The 18,591-nt window shown below is 50.7% G+C and overlaps 1 protein-coding gene across 13 annotated transcripts in view; it reads left to right on the forward strand.

Annotated features, from left to right (window-relative positions):
- The window catches only part of Egg (SET domain bifurcated histone lysine methyltransferase eggless), a 206,926-nt gene that overhangs the window by 164,897 nt on the left and 23,438 nt on the right, over positions 1 to 18,591 (forward strand). For 12 of the 13 annotated variants that reach the window (XM_077703716.1, XM_077703715.1, XM_077703717.1 and 9 more), the window contains 6 exons: positions 10,794 to 11,098; positions 13,607 to 13,679; positions 13,855 to 13,916; positions 14,849 to 14,919; positions 16,625 to 16,740; positions 16,877 to 18,013. In XM_077703716.1, coding sequence (XP_077559842.1) covers positions 10,794 to 11,098; positions 13,607 to 13,679; positions 13,855 to 13,916; positions 14,849 to 14,919; positions 16,625 to 16,740; positions 16,877 to 18,013 — 1,764 coding nt within the window. Of the gene's footprint in view, positions 1 to 370; positions 644 to 10,793; positions 11,099 to 13,606; positions 13,680 to 13,854; positions 13,917 to 14,848; positions 14,920 to 16,624; positions 16,741 to 16,876; positions 18,014 to 18,591 lie in introns of those variants that run through there. The other variant, XM_077703720.1, reaches the window with a different exon arrangement.

Here is an 18,591-nt window from a genome sequence, read left to right on the forward strand (position 1 = left end):
CTGAAGTCCCTTCCCTCGGGTGTACCAATCCGTAAACCCAAGTCCCCTCACTGCCGTTCGTGATAGTAACCATCCCGTTCTATTTGCCTCGAAATTTGCCACGCTGTCAAAGGCCTACATTGGCGAGCTTACGATTTGTTACGTGGCCGTAGGGGAAGCACTGTAGGTGATTCTAAGCGTGTAATTTTACATCTAGGGTTGTTATTTTTTGAGGCACACGGGCACTACACATGTCACGAGACCAACAGCGCGCCGCCAGGGTATCCGGCAGGAGAGCGCTTACGCGGAAGAAAATAGTGCGACCGCGTCCAGGCCAAGCGAGGAAGCCGGCGAGGAGGAGGCCCCTACACGTGGTTCATTTAGTCGGGATTCAGTAAGCATGGCGGCCATTGCAGTGCGCCTGTAGCCTTTTGGGTGTGAAGTGTGTTCGTGTGTACCGCTGTCTCCTCCGCCTCCGCGGCCTGTTTGTTGACCTATTGAACTCACAACGTCCGTTGTGCTCACCAGCGCCCCACTTTAACGGTAAAAGGCGACCGCCTTGCGTCGTATGGAGGCAGCGCTCGCGGAAATAACAGCTGACGCGCTCGCCTGTGCCGATGACGACAAGCTCTCGAGGCGACGCCTGTGACGCCATCTCGTGACGGTGAGCCGAACTGCCCGAGCAAACCGGATTCTTCCGATGGTTCTCGCTTTTCGAGCCTGCTGCCTCCGTGGACGTTTCGTTTGAATCAGGAGCAAAGGTCTCCGAGCGGGAGTTTTCGAAATTGTTGATGATAATTCTGAGTTAATTCCGAGCTTCTGTGTCGTTTTATCATTAGTCGGCTATTTGACGTCGTTTGAGCTGGCAATACAGAATGGTTTACCTTAAACAGCGCTGTTGCGTACGAAAAAGTGGATGTCATTTCATCCCAACCGTCCAAACGGTGTCCTCATGCGACTGCTCTGTCAAAAATAAGCGCAGCACGAAAACAGGGTTGCAGCGGAGGGTGGAACTTCAGGGAAACTGCACTTCCTGTGGCGCCACATGTGTCGCCCAAGCGACGTTCGAAGTTTTGCAAACTGGCAGATGGGGGAGGGGAGTAATTCCCGCTTCCCGCATTAAAGCACGAAACGTAATACGAACTTGCACTGCGAACCACTATGGGGTTGGTTAAGCTTTAAGTTATATCATATGAGCAAATGTGGCGTCACACGAAAGGGGCTGTGCTACTGGTTAATAGCTGTTACGAAAAGTTACGGGTATGGATAGTCGCATAGCTGAGATGCCCCGCACTCATCGTTATTATGCAGTTCAGCAAAACTGGCTTTTCTTGCTGTTGATGGTGATGCATCTAGTTTTAAGCCAATACAGGTGCCCTAAGCGGGCGAAGCTTTTTTTTTTTTGGGGGGGGGGGGACTAGCAACGCTAAGGCCACTTATTTTGCCATCGTGTTCCGTTTGTAGCCGTCCCCGAGAGTGCGTTGTGGCCGTTGCTCCCCTGCGTTCGGCTGATAAGCGTAACTAAGCCGCCTTGTGCTGCTGTACGACTCGGATAATAGCTCGGCCGCAAGTGGCGGCACAGATAGCAGAATACGATTCGCCTGCTGTCACGTGTCAGGCGCGCAAGCCTGGCGTCCACTCGATACCCGCCACGGGGTTCCACGTGAAATGCTGCTATAGATAGTATGCGTGGGGCTTTTAACCGCTTGGCGGCAGTACGGCGCTGCGACGCGAAGTCTCCATGTTTGTGGTTCTGGTAGCGAACGAACCGAATTGCGAATGTGGTCTGGATGCTCGTGTGTGGGGATCGTGGCCGCAGACTTTGATACAGATATCTCAAGCGCTTTCGTGTATGCGTATAGTTGAAAAGGGCTGAAATAGTGTACACGATTTCAGGGGTTTATGCAGAATTTCGATTTTCGGGGGGTGTCGGGGGGATGTTTGGGGGTGTTGTATAAATCCCTAGGCAGGGTGCTTGTTGTTGTGGAATCTTTTTGGGGGGTGTCGAAGTCCTTCTGGGGGGCGTGTTAGGGGGGTGTGTATAAATCACTGCACGATTTTGCATTGCATGGGGGATGCGAATTTTTTTGTAGTTTCGCGGTCACATTTAGGTGTAAGCAGCACGTACAAATGCCCTCAAATGCGCGCTTCACTATATACTCCGAACACAAGAAATACCTGCGATGCATGCACTAGGTTCTCATGCGGTTAGTATTTGTGAAGAGAGCAAGTGTTGCACTTCCATAAAATTGCATTATGGGCATTGTAGATTATACCGATGCTGAGTACCTTTTAACTGTTCTTAGGTACACTCCTCATATGTTTGTACTAGACGGGAGGTTATTTGTTGTCTTTACGCGTGCACGCAGACGTGGAGGACGTCAGTTTATTTTCATTTTTAAATTCTTTTCTGGGCACTTGAGTGGCTGTGTCGGGTTCATTCTCTGTCTGGCTGTATTTATAGGGCATCGGATAATTGGGACTTATTCACACTTGCGGTGCGAGCGACAAAAGCGAGTCATTCCGGCTTCTCTTAGTCGACCAACATCGCTCAAGTTGCAATGAAACGGACTTAAAGCGCCAACTTGGAGTGGCAGGTACGCGTTTCCAGCGTTTTTGCCAACGATCGTTTCAAAGCCACGTCTGCACAATCGCAGGCTGTCGCTATAATGCCACCAAAAGACAGAAACCAAGTGAATCTCGCAATGGAATGTCCAACTGACCACCGATTGTGTTGGAAACTCTCCATGCAGAAACAGCAGCTGTCATAGTCTCTCGTTGCGATCGAGAAACGACAATAAAACTAATAAATCCCCCTGTCGTCGCCCAAGTCGCCTGCAAGTTTCAGTTAAGTTTCAGTTTATTGTAACATAATAAAGGTACGCTGCATGGTGATACCGAAAAGAGGCACAGCGGTCTTGTAAACGAACAGTAATACATAGCAGTGACCACAACAGAAGGAACCTACAAAAGAATACGAAAATTATTGCAAGACGATATAAAACTCACACAGAATAAGTTCGTTCACAAAAAGAGCACACATGTGCCAGATATAAAGTAGCGGAAAAAAGAAAAAAGCAGCTGAAAAGTCTGGGTTCTGCGGGGAGGGATGTAAGAATTGATTAAGGCACTTTGATTGTTAAAGAATGAGCGAGTTAAGACACTTTTAGCATTACTAGGCAAGTCGTTCCGTAATTTAATGGCGGCAAATCCAATGACTTTTGGGAGTGAGTGTGATGAGCACTTCGCTGGCGGCAGGGGTTTATGCAGAATTTCGATTTTGGGGGGGTGTCGGTGGGATGTTTGGGGGGTGTTGTATAAATCCCTAGGCAGGGTGCTTGTGGTTGTGGAATCTTTTTGGGGGGGTGTCGAAGTCCTTCTGGGGGGGTGTTAGGGATGTGTGTATAAATCCCTGGCTGGCGGTCGTCGCTCCAGCCGCATCGCTCGCTTTTGCCGCTTGCGTCGCCAAGTGGGAACGGACCTTGAGAAGAAGTTCCATGGATTTTTCTTCCTTATCCGAGATTGAATTCATTACAGGGACATTTAGCCCGGGTACCTACCCGCCGTGGTGGCTCAGTGGCTATGGCGCTGTGCTGCCTAGCACGCGGGGGCTGGTCATATGTCTAGCGCTAACCACATGGAGTGATTTTGCAAATGAAACGTGTAGCCAAAGATTATAAACGTTGCGGGGAGTGACGCGACGAGCCAAGAACTACTTTTCGCCGCGGAGGAAATCGCTCATCGCTTCGCTCGTTTTTGGCTCGCCATGAAACTTCGCCCATCGCCAGGAAGTGGCCTGAGCCGCCTGAGCGACTAGCCGGTAGAGAGCCGGAAGGGGCGCAACTTCCGTCCTAGGGTGATAACGAGAGGCAAAGGGGAGCGGTCGCATAGTGCATTCTGTAAAAGTACGACCCCCTGCTCACTGGAATACGTGTATTTCCAGTTTTTGTGACAAATGCACATATAAGGAGATTTTGCGGCCGTGTGTACTTGACAGTCCTTTTTGGCGCATTGCGGCAAAATTGGGATCGCGTTTCGCGGTCGCTCGCGCGATCGCTATCAGTAGCGAGCGATTGCTCATCCCCGTAGCTAACCGTCGCATCGCTCGTCGCGTCGCTCACACAAATCGCTTCGTGTGGTTGCCGCTTTTTGCAGCGGCGGCCATTTTTCGCGTGGCGAAAAGGGGAAACTCCAGTGGGTTGAAATTTTGGCGCACGTTCAGGATGTCACAATTTTGTAGCACAGTTGCAGCTTTGGAGCGTCTTACCGCTATTTATAATCTGAACAGTTAGCCTGCGTCCCAGACTCAGTGGTTTTGACGCAGATTTTATGCAGGTAAAAATGCAGGTTCTTAGAGGGGGATTGCACACTCTGGTTTAAATTAAAAATTCACGCGAACACGCGCGCGCGCAGCACGTCCGCCCACATGCGCGCACGCACGTGCATACACACCGAGACAGACTGGTAGAGAGAGAGAAAAAAAGGCGCCAAGAAAGGTGTGTGAAAGTAGTCCCTTTGTGGGAAAATTGGTACTGAAATTATAGAAAACAAAGAACACGGTGGAAGAATACGTGCTGCGTGGTGTAGGACCTGAACCCACACACTTCGGCTAGTGTGTCCGATGCTCTGTTAATGGAACTGCAGTGGAAGTTATATCCCCTTCCATTTTCTGTTGTATTCATAGTGTACCCTATTAGTAACGCTGGTAGCTAGCGTCGCTTTAGTGATTTGAGGAATTAACTTCAGGATGAAGGAGCCTTTTTTAACCTCTAGTAGCATGACTCGAGATTATGTTACACCCCGCTGTTGGTCGGAAGAGCACTACAGGGTAGTGATATTGCGAAAAAGCCTAGTACGCTGAGGGCTGCGAATGTCACATGTACCAAGGAGCACGTCCATAACTTTTTTTTTTAAGCAAGCTGTGTATGGCTACGGGATTTTTACGGGATTTGAAGGCGTCTGCACGTGAGCGGGTAAACACATTGTGCGCAAGCCAGCTTACAAAGCCCAAGTTTATCGCCAAAGCAAATGCATGCTGCCGCTCCCGCTGGAACTGTGTGTGTCTGTCAGTGTGTGATGTTGTGTCTGACGTAGTGTGCGCCTGTGGCAAAAACGAATTTCCTGTGTGTACGCTACTAGAACGAGGTCACCGCCAAGGTCGCTTGCCATTCAAAACATGATGTTAACCTATGGCTTATGCATCTTATCCCTTGGATGTTGCATTACCTATAATAGGCACCATTTTCAAGATTTGTAGAGCCAAATAAAAGCATTTACGCGTATGTAAGTATGCAATGCGCGGAGGAGGAGGAATAAACGTTTATTGTGCACACCACGATGTGCTCAGCCTCCCAAGTCCAGGAGGCCGCGAGTCCGAGCTGCGTCCAGAGCTCGTTGCACCAGGGCTTGCTGTCGCTCTGGTGCTGAGCTGGTCAGCTCGGACTCCCACTGCTCAGAGTTGGGGGATGGGATGGGGTTAGGGTGGTGAGGACAAGAGAAAACAAGGTGGTAAGTCGTGAGAGGTATGTGACAGTGCGGGCAGTTGTAGGGGAAAAGGGACGGCGAGATGTGGTGTAGGATGGGGTGATTATAGAAGGTTTCAGTTTGCAGGCGGCGATAAAGGGTGGCGTGGTGTGTTGGGAGGGAGGGGTGGGGCGGGGGGTATACTCTTCGTGTGTGCCTGTAGTGGGACAGTATGGCACTGAAGGTGGAATCAAGGGCAGGGAGCGTGTCTTCAGTGGTGGCAGGGTAGCACCCAGTGTCGGTCCTTGAAGTTGGGAGTGCCCGGTAGTGCAGATCGCGGGCTGCGGCATGAGCCGCTTCATTCCCAACCAGGCCGGCATGGCCAGGAGTCCATACAATGGTCACTTCTAGGTCCGGAGGTAGGCAGCGTAGCATGGGTAAGGCTTGCTGTGGGGCGAGACCGGCCTGGTAAAGGCGGCAGGCTTGCTGTGAATCGCTAATGATGGTGAGATAAGGCTGATTTCGATGTGTAGTAATGGCATGGGCGATGGCCAGGGCTTCGGCTTCGGGTGTAGGCATATTTCGGTAAGTTGCCGCAGTAAGGGTGTTGCCAGAAGTATCCAGGGTGACAAGCGTAACCGGAGAACTGGGGGAGGGATGCGCAACATCCGTGTAACGGGTCTGCGGGTCATTGCCGTAACGCTTCTCGAGGTGGCGTACTCGAGCTTCTCTTCGCGCCCGGTTGTAAATGGGGTGCATGTGCCTGGGTATGGGCGCTGTTCTGAGTTGTTGCCGAATGGAAAGGGGGATGCGCTGTAGGTTAAGACGAGCAGGGGGCGGGGTTCGGCCTATATTATGAAGAACCTGACGGCCTGTGGGGGTGAGGGCAAGTCTTTGCAGCTGAGACACGCGCTGGGCTTCGATGAGTTCATTCAGGGTGTTGTGGAGGCCAAGTTTCATGAGACGTTCGTTCGCGGTGTAAGTAGGCAGGCTGAGGGCTGATTTGTACGTCTTTCTTATGAGGGCGTCCAACTTGTTGGTCTCTTGGGGTTTCAGATTGACGAAGGGGGTCCCATAAGTGATACGGCTGGTGAGCAAGGCTTGTACGAGGTGACATGTGTCTGACTCTCGCAGTCCATATGAGGAGCCCCGGATACGGCGAATGAGATGCGTCAGCTGGGAGACTGTCTTGTGTAGCTGTGGTAGGAGAGCTGACCCGGATCCGTCTTGATGGAATGGAACTCCCAAGATGCGAAGCGTGGGAACTTGTGGGATGGAAGCACCGGATATGCTGACTAGGGGATCGGGAGTTGTGTTAGCTTTTCTTCCCCTAGTACGAGCACGAAGAACGAGAAGGCCAGATTTAGTAGGTTCGCATGTTAGTCCTCTAGGTTGGAGATATTCCATTGTTGTGTCAATAGCTTGCTGTAGGCTGTCTTGCTGCTCACCGCTAGAGCCCCGGGTTGTCCAAATGGTGAGATCATCAGCATAGAACGCGTGGTGAATTCCAGGAATTTCTTGCAGCTTGGCCGGGAGGTGGAGCATGGCGATGTTGAAAAGTAAAGGTGAAATAACCGAACCCTGGGGTGTACCTTTGGCCGGGGTGTGGAAACAAGTTGAGGTGAGGGGGCCCAGGCGGAGAGTTGCTGTTCTGTCTCGCAAGAAGGCACTGACGAATTGAAAAGTTCGCAGTCCACATCCCGTGGTGTTTAAGTTATCTAGTATGGCCTGATGTGTAACATTGTCAAAGGCACCCTTGACGTCTAATGTAAGAATGGTCTTCGGGGTGGTGCGGCTGAGGTGGTCAAGCACCTCTTCCTTGATCTGGATGAGCACATCTTGCGTGGAAAGGTGTTGCCGAAAACCAAACATAGTAAGAGGGTAGAGGTTCTGCTTTTCTAAGTGATCGGATAGGCGTTGATGTATCAGGTGTTCAAGAAGCTTTACGAGGCAAGAGGTCAGAGAGATTGGGCGGAGAGTGGTGGGGGTGAGGGGTTTGTTCGGCTTCGGGATGAGGGTGATGTCTGAATGTCGCCAATCTGCCGGAAGGGTTCCTGCTTGCCAGTGAGCATTGAAGAGAGTGAGGAGTTCCTGCAGGGTCTCCTCATCCAAGTTACGGAGTACGCGGTATGTGATGTTATCTTTCCCGGGCGTGGTATTGCGTGTGAGGCGGGCAAGCACTGCGGTGAGTTCCGTTAAGGTAAAAGGGGCATCGAGGTCTTCATTGGGACTACCGGTATAGTGGCTGACCGGAGGAGGGGGGTAGGAGCTTGGGTGGCCGAAGAGATGATGCTGGATCGACTCAAGAAGGCATTGCGAGGGGAGATCACTGTTCTTGATGAGGCGTTGTATCTTATGGTCGGTATGCCGCCGGGTATTAGTGGGATCGAGAAGAGAGCGAAGCAGGTGCCATGTCCTTTTTGAGTGTAACGTGCCCTGCAGTTGGTCGCAGAAGCTGCGCCAGTTCTGTCGTTGAAGTTCTTGTGCATACGTTTGGGCTTGCTGTGTGAGGAGAGCGATGCGTTTCTTCAATGTGCGATTATGTTTTTGCCTCTGCCATCTCTTAGTGAGGCTTCGCCGGGCGTCCCAGATATGGGTGAGATGGGGATCGGCCGCGGGCGTAGTATCGGTGAGTGCAATTTCCTGTGTGTGCTTTTTGACCCGTTGGTTAAGGGCTTGCGTCCAAGCAGTCAGATCTTGGGTAATGGAAGGAAGGGTATCTGTGTCTTGCCGGAAAGCGGGCCAATTTGTTAAACGAGCGGTGCCTTTCCTTCTAGGTTTCTGTGTTAATGGAAGATGGATGGAGATGATGTGGTGGTCGCTACCGAGGGTTTCTTCTAGACATGTCCAAGTGAGGCCGGTGACGTTCCTTGCGAATGATAGATCGGGCGTTGTGTTTCGAGCCACGCTGTTGCCAATGCGAGTATTCATGGTGAGGTCATTGTAAAGGACGAGCTGATGATTCTGCGTGGCCCGGAGGAGGGCTGTGCCTTTTTTGGAGGCCAGGGCATAGCCCCAGGAAGGATGTGGAGCATTAAAATCTCCGAGAAGTAGGAGCGGACAGTTTTTTGCAATTAACGTGGCTTCATGTAGTAGAGCTTCTAGGGTGGATAGGCTGCCGGTGGGGGGACTGTAGACGTTAAGGATGTAAATACTGGGGTGTTGGGGCCGATTAGAAATGAGCTCAACGAAAGTGTGGGGGATGTCTTGGGGAAGGCGATGTAACTGGGCCGGATGTGTGTTGTGCACTAAAGTGGCGGTGCGGTGCTGTGGGTCGTCCGTAAATGCGGTGTATTGCTGCAGGTAGGGGACTGCGGCGTTTGATTCTTGAATGGCGATGACATCCGGGGGGTCTTGCAGGACGAAGAAAGCCAATTGGTGGCGCTTACTTGCGAAGGAGCGGCAGTTCCACTGTAATACGGAGAGCGAAGCTGGCTGGGCGTTAGTCATAGTAGGGGTGATGCTTTATCTTCTTAGGCGGGTGGGTGGCGGCGAGGTTTTCCTTAATGCTAAGGATGGCCTGCTCTAGTTTGTTTTGTCGGTCTGTGAGCGCCTGTAGGCCTGTGCAGAGAGGCGCAAGAGTTTCCTTTTGGGTGTCAATCAGTTCTTTGATGAGCGTCGTAATTCTGGCGTCAATCACAGTGTGTAATTGTTCTACGGGTGGGGGCGGCGGCGGGGAGGGTGTGGGAGGAGGAGTGGTCACCAGGGCCTCTATCTTTTTAGTTAGAGCGTCCAGTTGTGACTGAAAACGCTGTTGTTGCTGTCTGAGTTCAGCGATCGCCGAGGCGAGGGCAGGGGAGACGGGAGGAATGGATTGGGTGTTAGCTGTAGGTAGGGAGGGACGAGCAGTGGGAGGGGCCCGAGTGACGTCTGACCAGCTCACCTGAGATTGGACAGTTGGTGGCTTCCCGGTGACTGGCGCGGCTGATTGAAGGAGCAGCGGCGGGTATTCCTGGCTGGGAGAGGTTGGCAGGTAGGATGTCCCGGGAAAATTGGACCGGGAGGGTTTCCGCGGCGGTGTGGGGAGAAAGCGTTTAGGACAGTCCTTATGAGCAGTGGGGTGGGGTCCTTCGCAGAGTTTACAGTGGGGGGTGCACAGGTGGTCAGGAGGAGGTGTTGGGATGGCACAGACAGGGCAGTGGGGCTGTTCTGGGTGGGGGCACACATCCTGACGGTGTCCCACTTCACCGCAACACTTGCACGTTTGGATGGCACGGCGGTAGGGTCTACAGCGCACCATTTCGCAGTCGAACTTGACATAGTACGGTACCCGCGTGCCATTGAATGTAAGCAGAGCGGAGCGGGTCCGTCCCATGAGCCTGGCGTGAATCAGGTAGGGTCTGTTGGTGGCAGTGTATTCTACAAGCTGGTCTTGCGTAATATCTTCCGGTAGGCCGTGGATGACGCCCCGGGAAGTTCCAGGGGGAGGTTTCATATACGCCGAGACTTGATACTGGGCGTCGCGGAGGGTTATAGTTGTTATGTGGGTGAGCCGGTCGGCAATGGCAGGGTCAGGGGTGCCGGCCACGATGAGATTGGTTTTAGACTGTGCCTGGAGGGTGACGAGGCACCGGAATTGGCAGTCGGGGATGTGGCTCGCAGCCGAGATGCTTCGCGCCAGTTCTTGGATGGGCCACGCGTCGACACGTAGACCGTCGTGTGGTCGCAGAACAGTGATGTAGTGGGTAGGTGGGAACCGGGGCGGCGGGATAATGCGCTTGGGAGCCTGGGGCTTGCTGGATAGCATGACAGAGTCTTGGTTAGAAGGTACGTACTTTTGCTTCCGGGAGTTTATGACAGTGAGCCAGGGATTGGGGGCTGGAAGGGCACGGCCACTTTGAGGGTCGAAATCCATGTCTGAGGTGACAGCTTCGTTGTTATCGCCTGCATCATGTTGCAGGGAAGGCTCTGGCGCTGACCCGGGGTGGTTGGTCGCATCGCAGCTCTCGTCGGCAGATGTGGACATGGTTGGCGTGGCACAGAGGCGCGCGCTCAGCGGCGGCGAGATGGCTGCCGTGCACGGCGGCGGCCGTGCACGCTAGGCCTGAACTGTAGGCCTAGTGGGGCGTCGGCGTGGTCGCAGAGTCTGGATGGCTTGTTGTGGCACCCGCTGGTCCGATCACGTCGATTGAGGGGTCAAAATGTTCCTCCGGCGTTCAGGAAGTCGTTGGAAGTATCCAGCTGGTCGTGCACATCGAGCGATCGCAGATACAAAGAAATAAAATTTCCTGATATTTTTCGTCTTAATTTGGTGTCACCTGTGCTGTGCGCTACAAAGCTTCGCTGATCGTCCACTTTCTCTGGGCCAGAATGGCGAGTTAAATTTTTTGTCTTCCCTATTTGTGTCGCAGGAAGCACCGGGCGGTGGCCCAGGCCGACTTGGGAGCAGCGTCCAGCAGCGCCGAGGCTGTGACAAGCGCCATGACGCTGGCGGACTGTGGTGGCAGCAATGGCTTGTGTCGGGAGGACACCAATGGTGTTGGCCCCCCCGAGGCCAAGCGCATGCGGCTGGACGACAGCGAGCAGTACTTCGTGTGCGACTGCGATGTCGAGGCCGTCATCGCCGACGCCATCGCCCAGATCGACGTGCGCGACCTCTTCAAGGAGGAGATGCGCAGGTTCTCCACCAGGCTGTCCTACATCGACAAGCTCGAGCGTGAGTCTGCCCTTCCTCCTGAACGGGTGGGCCTGACTTGAGACGTGCTCTGAGCAGAAAAACCCCGAGGCCATACGAGACGGGGCAACTGTTAACAAGTCTATTCTTGACTTTCGTACCTCAATTGCTGTGAGCGCAACTGGAATCCTCCATACACGCTGATGTGTTTACTATGTGAGGTGGAATGGTAGTGCCTTGACGCCGAGTGTGGATAACTTAATTCCAGCAGCATTGGAGAAACATGTCATGTTGGGTCCACCATCTCCTTATTACTGTTTCGCGCATATTGGGTGTCGCTGTAACTGAAGTAATTTTTTTTGCTTATGGTGTTAAAATTAGGCTGCAGTAAATCCCCTCCTCCCTTTTTCGTTACCCCGCACCCTAGATAGCAATTTATGGTGTGCGTTCTACCTTGGCCAGAACAAACACACCTTATAGGGTCCGTGCTGTCAAGCTTCGCCCACTGATAAGTTAACAATCCTCCTTCCTAACAGTTACTGATAAGCCGTACACATGCTAAGGCAGGCGTACAATTTATCGGTCGATGGAACACAGACCACAATTTGGATGCGCTCCGCGATGTCAGTGTCCACAGGGCCACTTCAACACTATCTGATATGTATATGATGTGTTATGGCCGTGAGGACGTGCGATTATGTACCTTGTCAATACAGATAGCCAATCACGTTAAAATCGCATAGCGATTTCGCTATGAGAGTGGGGGTGAGGCAGTCTCGAGGCTACGCTTACGTTACTTGGATAAAGATGCTGATCACCGCTAATCACTGGCTGCGATGCACAGCCGTCCGCTATCGTTCGCCGAAATAAATCTCATTGCACACCACAGTGTAGAAGCTTGCCATTCTTACCGCCGCCTGCAAGGCTAGTTGGGTTGCATTTTGGTTTAGTTTCCGTGCTTGGTGTAAAACTGTCAGATTCTTATATCTGATATTTTTCGTTATTCGGTAATAATTTTACTCCTGCAACTCCGCCTGTTTACGGCAGTATACCGAGTCATCGCCCATCCTGGCGACATCCCAGTGCAGGTTTTTGTTTTCTGTGTTAGCATAGAAGATTTGAATCATAAAAATCTGCGCTTCCTGTCTGTGACATCTTGGGGAGGTCGGCGTCGAGAGGGCAAGAATGCATGATAAGAGCATGCGTAATCTATGCTCATGCCTTTCCTGTGGAGTGGGCGGAAGTTCTGTGTATGTGGCTCGGTGCTCTGATATTTGCGCATGCGCGCGGCCTCTGCGATGAGCGACAGTGTGGTGTGCGGGTCATGTCAAGTGCTAGTCCCTTGGCCAGGCGGTGGATAAAAAAAAATAGTGGTGGATGGCCATCGCAGTGGATGGCCGGGAGGGCTGTGGTCGCGCAGTGACAAAAGGGGGACAGGTGGATGAAAAAAAATGGAAAACATGAAAGAGGGGAAGAGGAAAGGCACATGAGAGAGGATGGGTGGTGATGGAGGAAGTTTGAGGGAGGGGATTATGAATAGGGGAGGGATGGGAGGGGAAGTGGGGAAGAGGAGTGGGGAATTAGACCGGAGAGGAGTAGAACAGGAGGGAGAGGGCATGTGGGAGAAAAAAGGGGAAAGCGGAGCGAGCTTTGGTGGAGGAGAGGGGAATATTGAGCAGGGGGAGTGGGAGAGAGTCGAGGATAGAGGAAGTGGACTTGTGAGGGTGAGAACGCAGTAGGAAGGGAGGTAGAGTGAACGTTCAAGAGAGGGCAGGGGAAGAGGGGAGGTCGGGAAAGCTATGGTTGAGTCAGAAGTAGTGGTCAGAAAGGAGAGAAGGGGAATTAGAGGGAAGGGGGAGGTGAAGGATAGGAGGGGGAAAGAGGAAGGAGGCAGGATGTGGTAGGGGGATTGTAAAGCCGCTGGGCTTTTGCAGCAAAGCAAGAAGATACATGGATTTTTTTTTTCTTTTTTTCTCGAAAATATTTCTTTAGCTCACAGAGGCTGGATTTTATTCGCCATAAAAGTGAGGGGCCTCCTTAAGTCCAGAAAACGAATCAGTGCAGCAGCCTAGATGCAAGCAGTGAAGATCAGAATTTTTTTGTTCCCATTCTCACGTTACAAATGGTCTTGGCCTGCGTCTGCTTTTTCATTTTATAAAACTCTTGTGAATTATTTATGAAGTACCTTGCCTACCCCATCTTTATTCCTGATTTACTGCTGATTGATTATGGGGTTAATGCGCCGAAGCTGCGCAGGCTATGAGGCATGCCGTAGTGGAGTGCTCCAGATTAATTTTGGCCATCCCTTTAATGTGCGCCGAAATCTCGCCAAACGGGCGTTTTTGCTTTTTGCCGCCATTAGAATAGCGGCCGCCGCAGCAGGGAATCGAACCTGTGTCTTTAGGCTGAGCAGCACAACGCCTTAGCCACTGAGCCACTTGCGGCGGGTCCTAATTTACTGTTATTAATTTACTGCTGCTGAAAATTACTTACACAAAGTAGTATACTAGTAAACGATTTCAGGTGCATTTTTCTCTCTTTTGACCACAGGCGAGTTCATAGATGTCGACATTGCGTTTGACAGAATGGAGAACGAGCTGAAGAAGCTGCAGGAAAAAAAGAGGTAATGGCTCCTCCCTGTGTTTCATGTCCTCATCCGTTGCCAAGTAGGGCCTGTTAGTCTTAAATTGCATGGGCGAATTTGATGCCTTGTCATCAGTTATCAACTGTACATTGTGCCAGCATAGTGTGCGAGGAAAGAAAGGCGCCGCTTGTTAACCATCGGCAATTTTTTGCAGCCTTGAACGGACTGCCCTTCTGTCTCCTCCGGAAATTCACTTCTTCGATGTATTCGTTAAAGGTGAGGCCTAGAACATGCAATTCTTCCGTCAAATTGGGCTTGGCAGTTTGTCTGTAGTAAACAGACGGGTGGACCTGGCAGGCTTCTCTCTGATACTTTAGTAACATGCTGTTCTCTAGTGTGTAGCTTTGGAATTATCACGGGGCAATATTTTACCACATCAATTATCCCTCTGCATGGAGTTCAATGCACTTTATCAATGTTCATGGGGAGAAACTTGGAGGTAACAGGTGGAGAACTGTTTGACATGAAAGTTCTGGTTGAGAGTTTGACCCATCTTGACGGCTTGGTCAGTTGGGGTCATCTCCTAAGCTGTGTGCACTATAAAGGGCAGGTGAACACATCAAAAACTTCTTTGTCAGGCCGCTTGGTGTCTAGTCATGGCCACCATTATCTTTTCAATGCTGCTGAAAGGGTCCTGGCTCTGTTGCTGTGCTTTGTGACTCTTTATTTTCAGTTTGTTGCATGCAACACACGCAGTGCACACCTCTCTGCTGCATATTTTGTTGTAGGGCAGCTTGTTCTGCATGAATTAGCCAGTGTGCGTCCGCTCAAATTCTTTTAAAGAAATGTGTGCTGTCCTTAATGAACAGGCGTAAATATCTCTGCCTGGGTTTAGGAAACAGTGCTCAGAACACCCAAATGCTGGCTCGCAGTATTCTATGAACCGTTTTCTTTTCTTTTTTTTTTTGTCTGGAATTCTTTTTTGAAAATTTTGCTCTACCTTCTGTAAAAATTTTGGCCGGTGTACAATGGGCAGCCGTGAGAAGCACCGTAGCATTCAACTCACATTTTCGGCCGTTTAATTGTCACATTACTATGACACCCCCTAAATTGTTTTAAGCGTGCACAGGGTAGCTTTGTACAAGCACTGGCAAAAAAAAAAAAAGAAAAGAAAAACGTTACTGTTTTGTTTTTAATGTTTATCCCAGCTGACAGCAACTTCAAGATGCCGGAGGTGGCATCTCCGAGGAAGCCAACGGCTGCTGCTGTGGCTGCATCCGTGAGTGTTTATCCATACTGTGGGCTGTTTTTATGGTGTTTTTTTTTTATAGTGTGTGCCATCTGTTTTTTGTTGTTGTTGTTGTTGTTAGGTCATTGCCTTTTTCTTTGTTGGATTATAACATTTCCTCAAGGGGGTGCTTGGAGGCAAAATAGCTCATTGCTATTTGATTTGAGGTCTGAGCGTTGGTGTCAGTGCTCCTCTGAAGTTCCTCTGAAAATGTTCTGCCAGGTTAAGCTGGTTGCCTGCGACGTTGTACTGCATTTGCGTGTCGCTAGCTGGGTGGGAGTTGGGAACTAACAAGCAACAAAAGTGGCAATGCAAAATCTCACTTAGCTAAGGAAAGAGCAAAAAAAAAAAAAAGATTGTTTTTGCTTCAAAGCAACATGGTTGCCATGATTAACATTCATATCAGAGAAGCATGGTGTTAGTTAAATGTAAAAAAAGGAACAGGAGCAGTGTGCTTTTTTTTTAAGTTTTAAGGGGGGAAATGGGCTTTGAAACAGCTTATTTTATAAGCAAACTCTGCGAAACTTGTCAGTCTCGCTGCTCTTTTCGCACTTATTTCAAATATGCATTATTTTTTGAGTCGCCTGATTGGTTCCCAAGATAATAAGAGGTAATTAACCATTTTTGGAGGAACAATAGACAAAACGGTTTTAGTCACAAAATTGTTGTCTTCATATTCTTTAAAACTATTAACCCTGGTGAATGCAGTATAGGAAGCAGCTTTTGATGCATTACTTGGAACTAATTTTATGGCTCATTAGGCCTTGGTGTTTGAAATGGGGCATTCGAAATGGTTTCTTGCCACAGGTGGCACCAAATTTAATGAGCTGTAATATTATTTCCAAGTGATGCATCAAAAAACTGCTTCCTATATTGCATTCACCAGGGTTAATAGTATTGTACAATATGAAGACTACAGTTTTATGACTAACTCTGTTTTCTCTTTCATTCCTCTAAAAATGGCTAATTCCTTCTAAATTACTTTGGGAACTAATTGAATGACTAAGAAAATAAAAACATTTGAAATAAATGTGGAAAAAGTAGCAGGACTAAAGAAGTTTACAGAGTATACCTGGAAATTAAAGGAAGTTGTTTTAAGACCCATGTCCCCCCCAAAATTTTAGTACAGATGTTCATGAAAGTTTTAGGGGATACCAGTCCTCGGCTGAGAAGGACAGAGGGTGTGTACATCAGTAAAACTTGTAAAACTGCCAGTGTGATTGCGGTTCAATTGTAACCTGCACAGGAGAATTGTTTGCTTTTTTTTGGGGGGGGGGAGCATGCTGCTTCATAAAATTGATTGATTGATTGATTGTAGGGTTTAATGTGCCGACGGAACGCAGGTGATGACGCGCACCGTAGTGGAGGGCTCCGGGTTAATTTTGACCATCTGGATGGGGATCTCTAACGTGCGCTGAAATCTCGTACACACGGGCGTTTTTGCTTTTCAAGTGCCCACCACGGCCAGAAAACGAACCCGCGTCCACTGCTTCTTAAAAAAGAATGTGTAAAAGAACACAATTTTCACAACAGATATGGAACGGGTCAAGCAAACAGCAGGTACCACTGACACCGTTGGAGAATTGTCATCCTTCTGCCAGCCTCGCTGGTTACCATGTGGTGCCCCGTATGTTTGGAAAGTTCCAAATTACTGCCGAAGATGCTGATGCCCTTGTCCTCTCTTTTTCTTTCCTAGCCTCGAAATGCTGGCACTGTTGCCAAGGGACCCGGTGGAGTGGATGAGATAATCCCTGTCGGTGCTTACACCCCAAGGCCTCACAATCTTCCCCCCGAGGGTGACATCGTTCGAAAGTACGTGCTCAAGCTTATGTTGGGTGCAGTTGTCCTTTTTACTTGTGTGTGCATGCAATTTAATTGAAAATAGCTTCGGAGTGTTGTTTCTGTGCCGTAATGGTGCAATGAAATCTTGCCCATTCATTCCCACCAGGGAGTTGGAGATTTCGTCCAGAGTCCTGGCAACGCGAAGCTTTCCCCTGGGTGTTTTCTACAAGGCCCGGATCATCCAGATTCAGGAGCCTTCCAAGGAGGCCGCCGCACCTGTTCCGATGTACCGAGTGAAATTCGAAGCGCGCAAGGCAACCTCTGGCAGCCGCGCACTCAAGTGGTTCCACCCGCGGGAGCTCGCCTACGCAGACCGGCCAATGGTGATCCTGCCCGTAGGGACCCGTGTGGTGGCCACCTACTCGGACGAGTGTGTGCCTCCGCGGCAGTCACTGTACGCTGGACTCATTGCGGAGCCCCCGAAGCCCCTGAACCGGTACCGGTACCTGGTGTTCTTTGACGATGGTTACGCACAGTACGTGGACGTGGACAAGGTCTTTGTGATGTGCGGCACCTCCAAGCACGCGTGGGAGGACATGTACTGCGACGTGCAGGACTTTGTGCGCAACTACCTCGACAAGTACCCAGAGCGGCCGATGCTTCGGCTCCGTAAGGGCCAGACGGTGAAGACGGAGTGGAACGGCAAGTGGTGGATGGCGCGCGTGCTCACGGTGGACTCGAGCCTCGTCAAGATGTCCTTCGAGGCGGACAACCGCACCGAGTGGATCTACCGGGGCTCGACCAGGTTCGCCCCGCTGTACACGGCGCTGAACCAGACCACGCAGAACACGGTCGTCGGGGGCCGGGTTCGCCGGCAAAACCTGATGCCCGCGGCAGCCAAGCAGCACAAGCCGTTTGTGCAGTACACGCGCTCAGAGGACAGCCCCGACAAAGAGGAAGCCACTGATGCCTCAAAGAAAGACACGGCGGCGGACGAAGTGGCGGAGGCGGAGGCGGAGGCAGAGGCGGAGGCGGAGGCGGCTCTGCGCAATGTTGCACGGAAATCTACCACCCAGGACCGCAAGGTTGGAGAGCAAGAAGGAAGGAATGCGTACGGGGTGCTTCTTTCGCAGGCTGGCACGCGAGAGCTGTGCAAGCAAAGTATGGTACGGGACGGTGGCGAGTATAAGCGGGTGATTTTCAAGGATCACAAGTGCTCGCCCAAGTGCACCTCTTCCAACAAGCCAGACGAGCACCTGGGAACGAACCCCTTGGCCATTCCGTGCATCCTCGGCTGGGAAAGGTAAGGGCTGCAGATGCAGTCACGAGCACATCTCTTGGCTGAATTAAATACGTGTTCGATATAAATCTGGTGGGATAAGCAATTGATCTTTGTTGTCCATTTTTGTTATACAGTAGCCGACCATTTTTTTTCGATCTCCAAAAATTTGGACTTGCTAAATATTGCGGACTTTCCCGAAGAACCACCAGTGTTCCCATAAAAGTAATGCATATGAACAACGGATATTTTGGACAAAATAAAGCCAGAAGCTTGATTTTTCAGGCAAAATTTTCTGCGATAGAGCCACGGGGTGAATTCAGGGTGACGCCATTTTGAATTCGAAGCAACCTGTGTAGTTTCGGATTGGTGGGGATTGTCTTGACTCCCGCCGAGCTAACACGCGTTGATCTTGGAGGCCATAATTTTGCATTTAGTTTGTGGAGAAAGCTATCTCAAAAGCCGGAAATGAGTCATAAGGGGCCAGTTTTTTTTAGGCGCCACTGTTTTGTACGCACCAGGTGGCACTAACTATAGGCAAGAACATCATGAGGTTTGACCTTTGTGAGGCGTCGTGCACGTTGTTATTTTACTTGACCAGT

Source organism: Haemaphysalis longicornis, unplaced genomic scaffold (assembly GCF_048455015.1).
Source record: "Haemaphysalis longicornis isolate Haplotype H1 unplaced genomic scaffold, Haemaphysalis longicornis Haplotype H1 scaffold_3, whole genome shotgun sequence".
In the NCBI taxonomy this organism is placed as follows: domain Eukaryota; kingdom Metazoa; phylum Arthropoda; class Arachnida; order Ixodida; family Ixodidae; genus Haemaphysalis; species Haemaphysalis longicornis.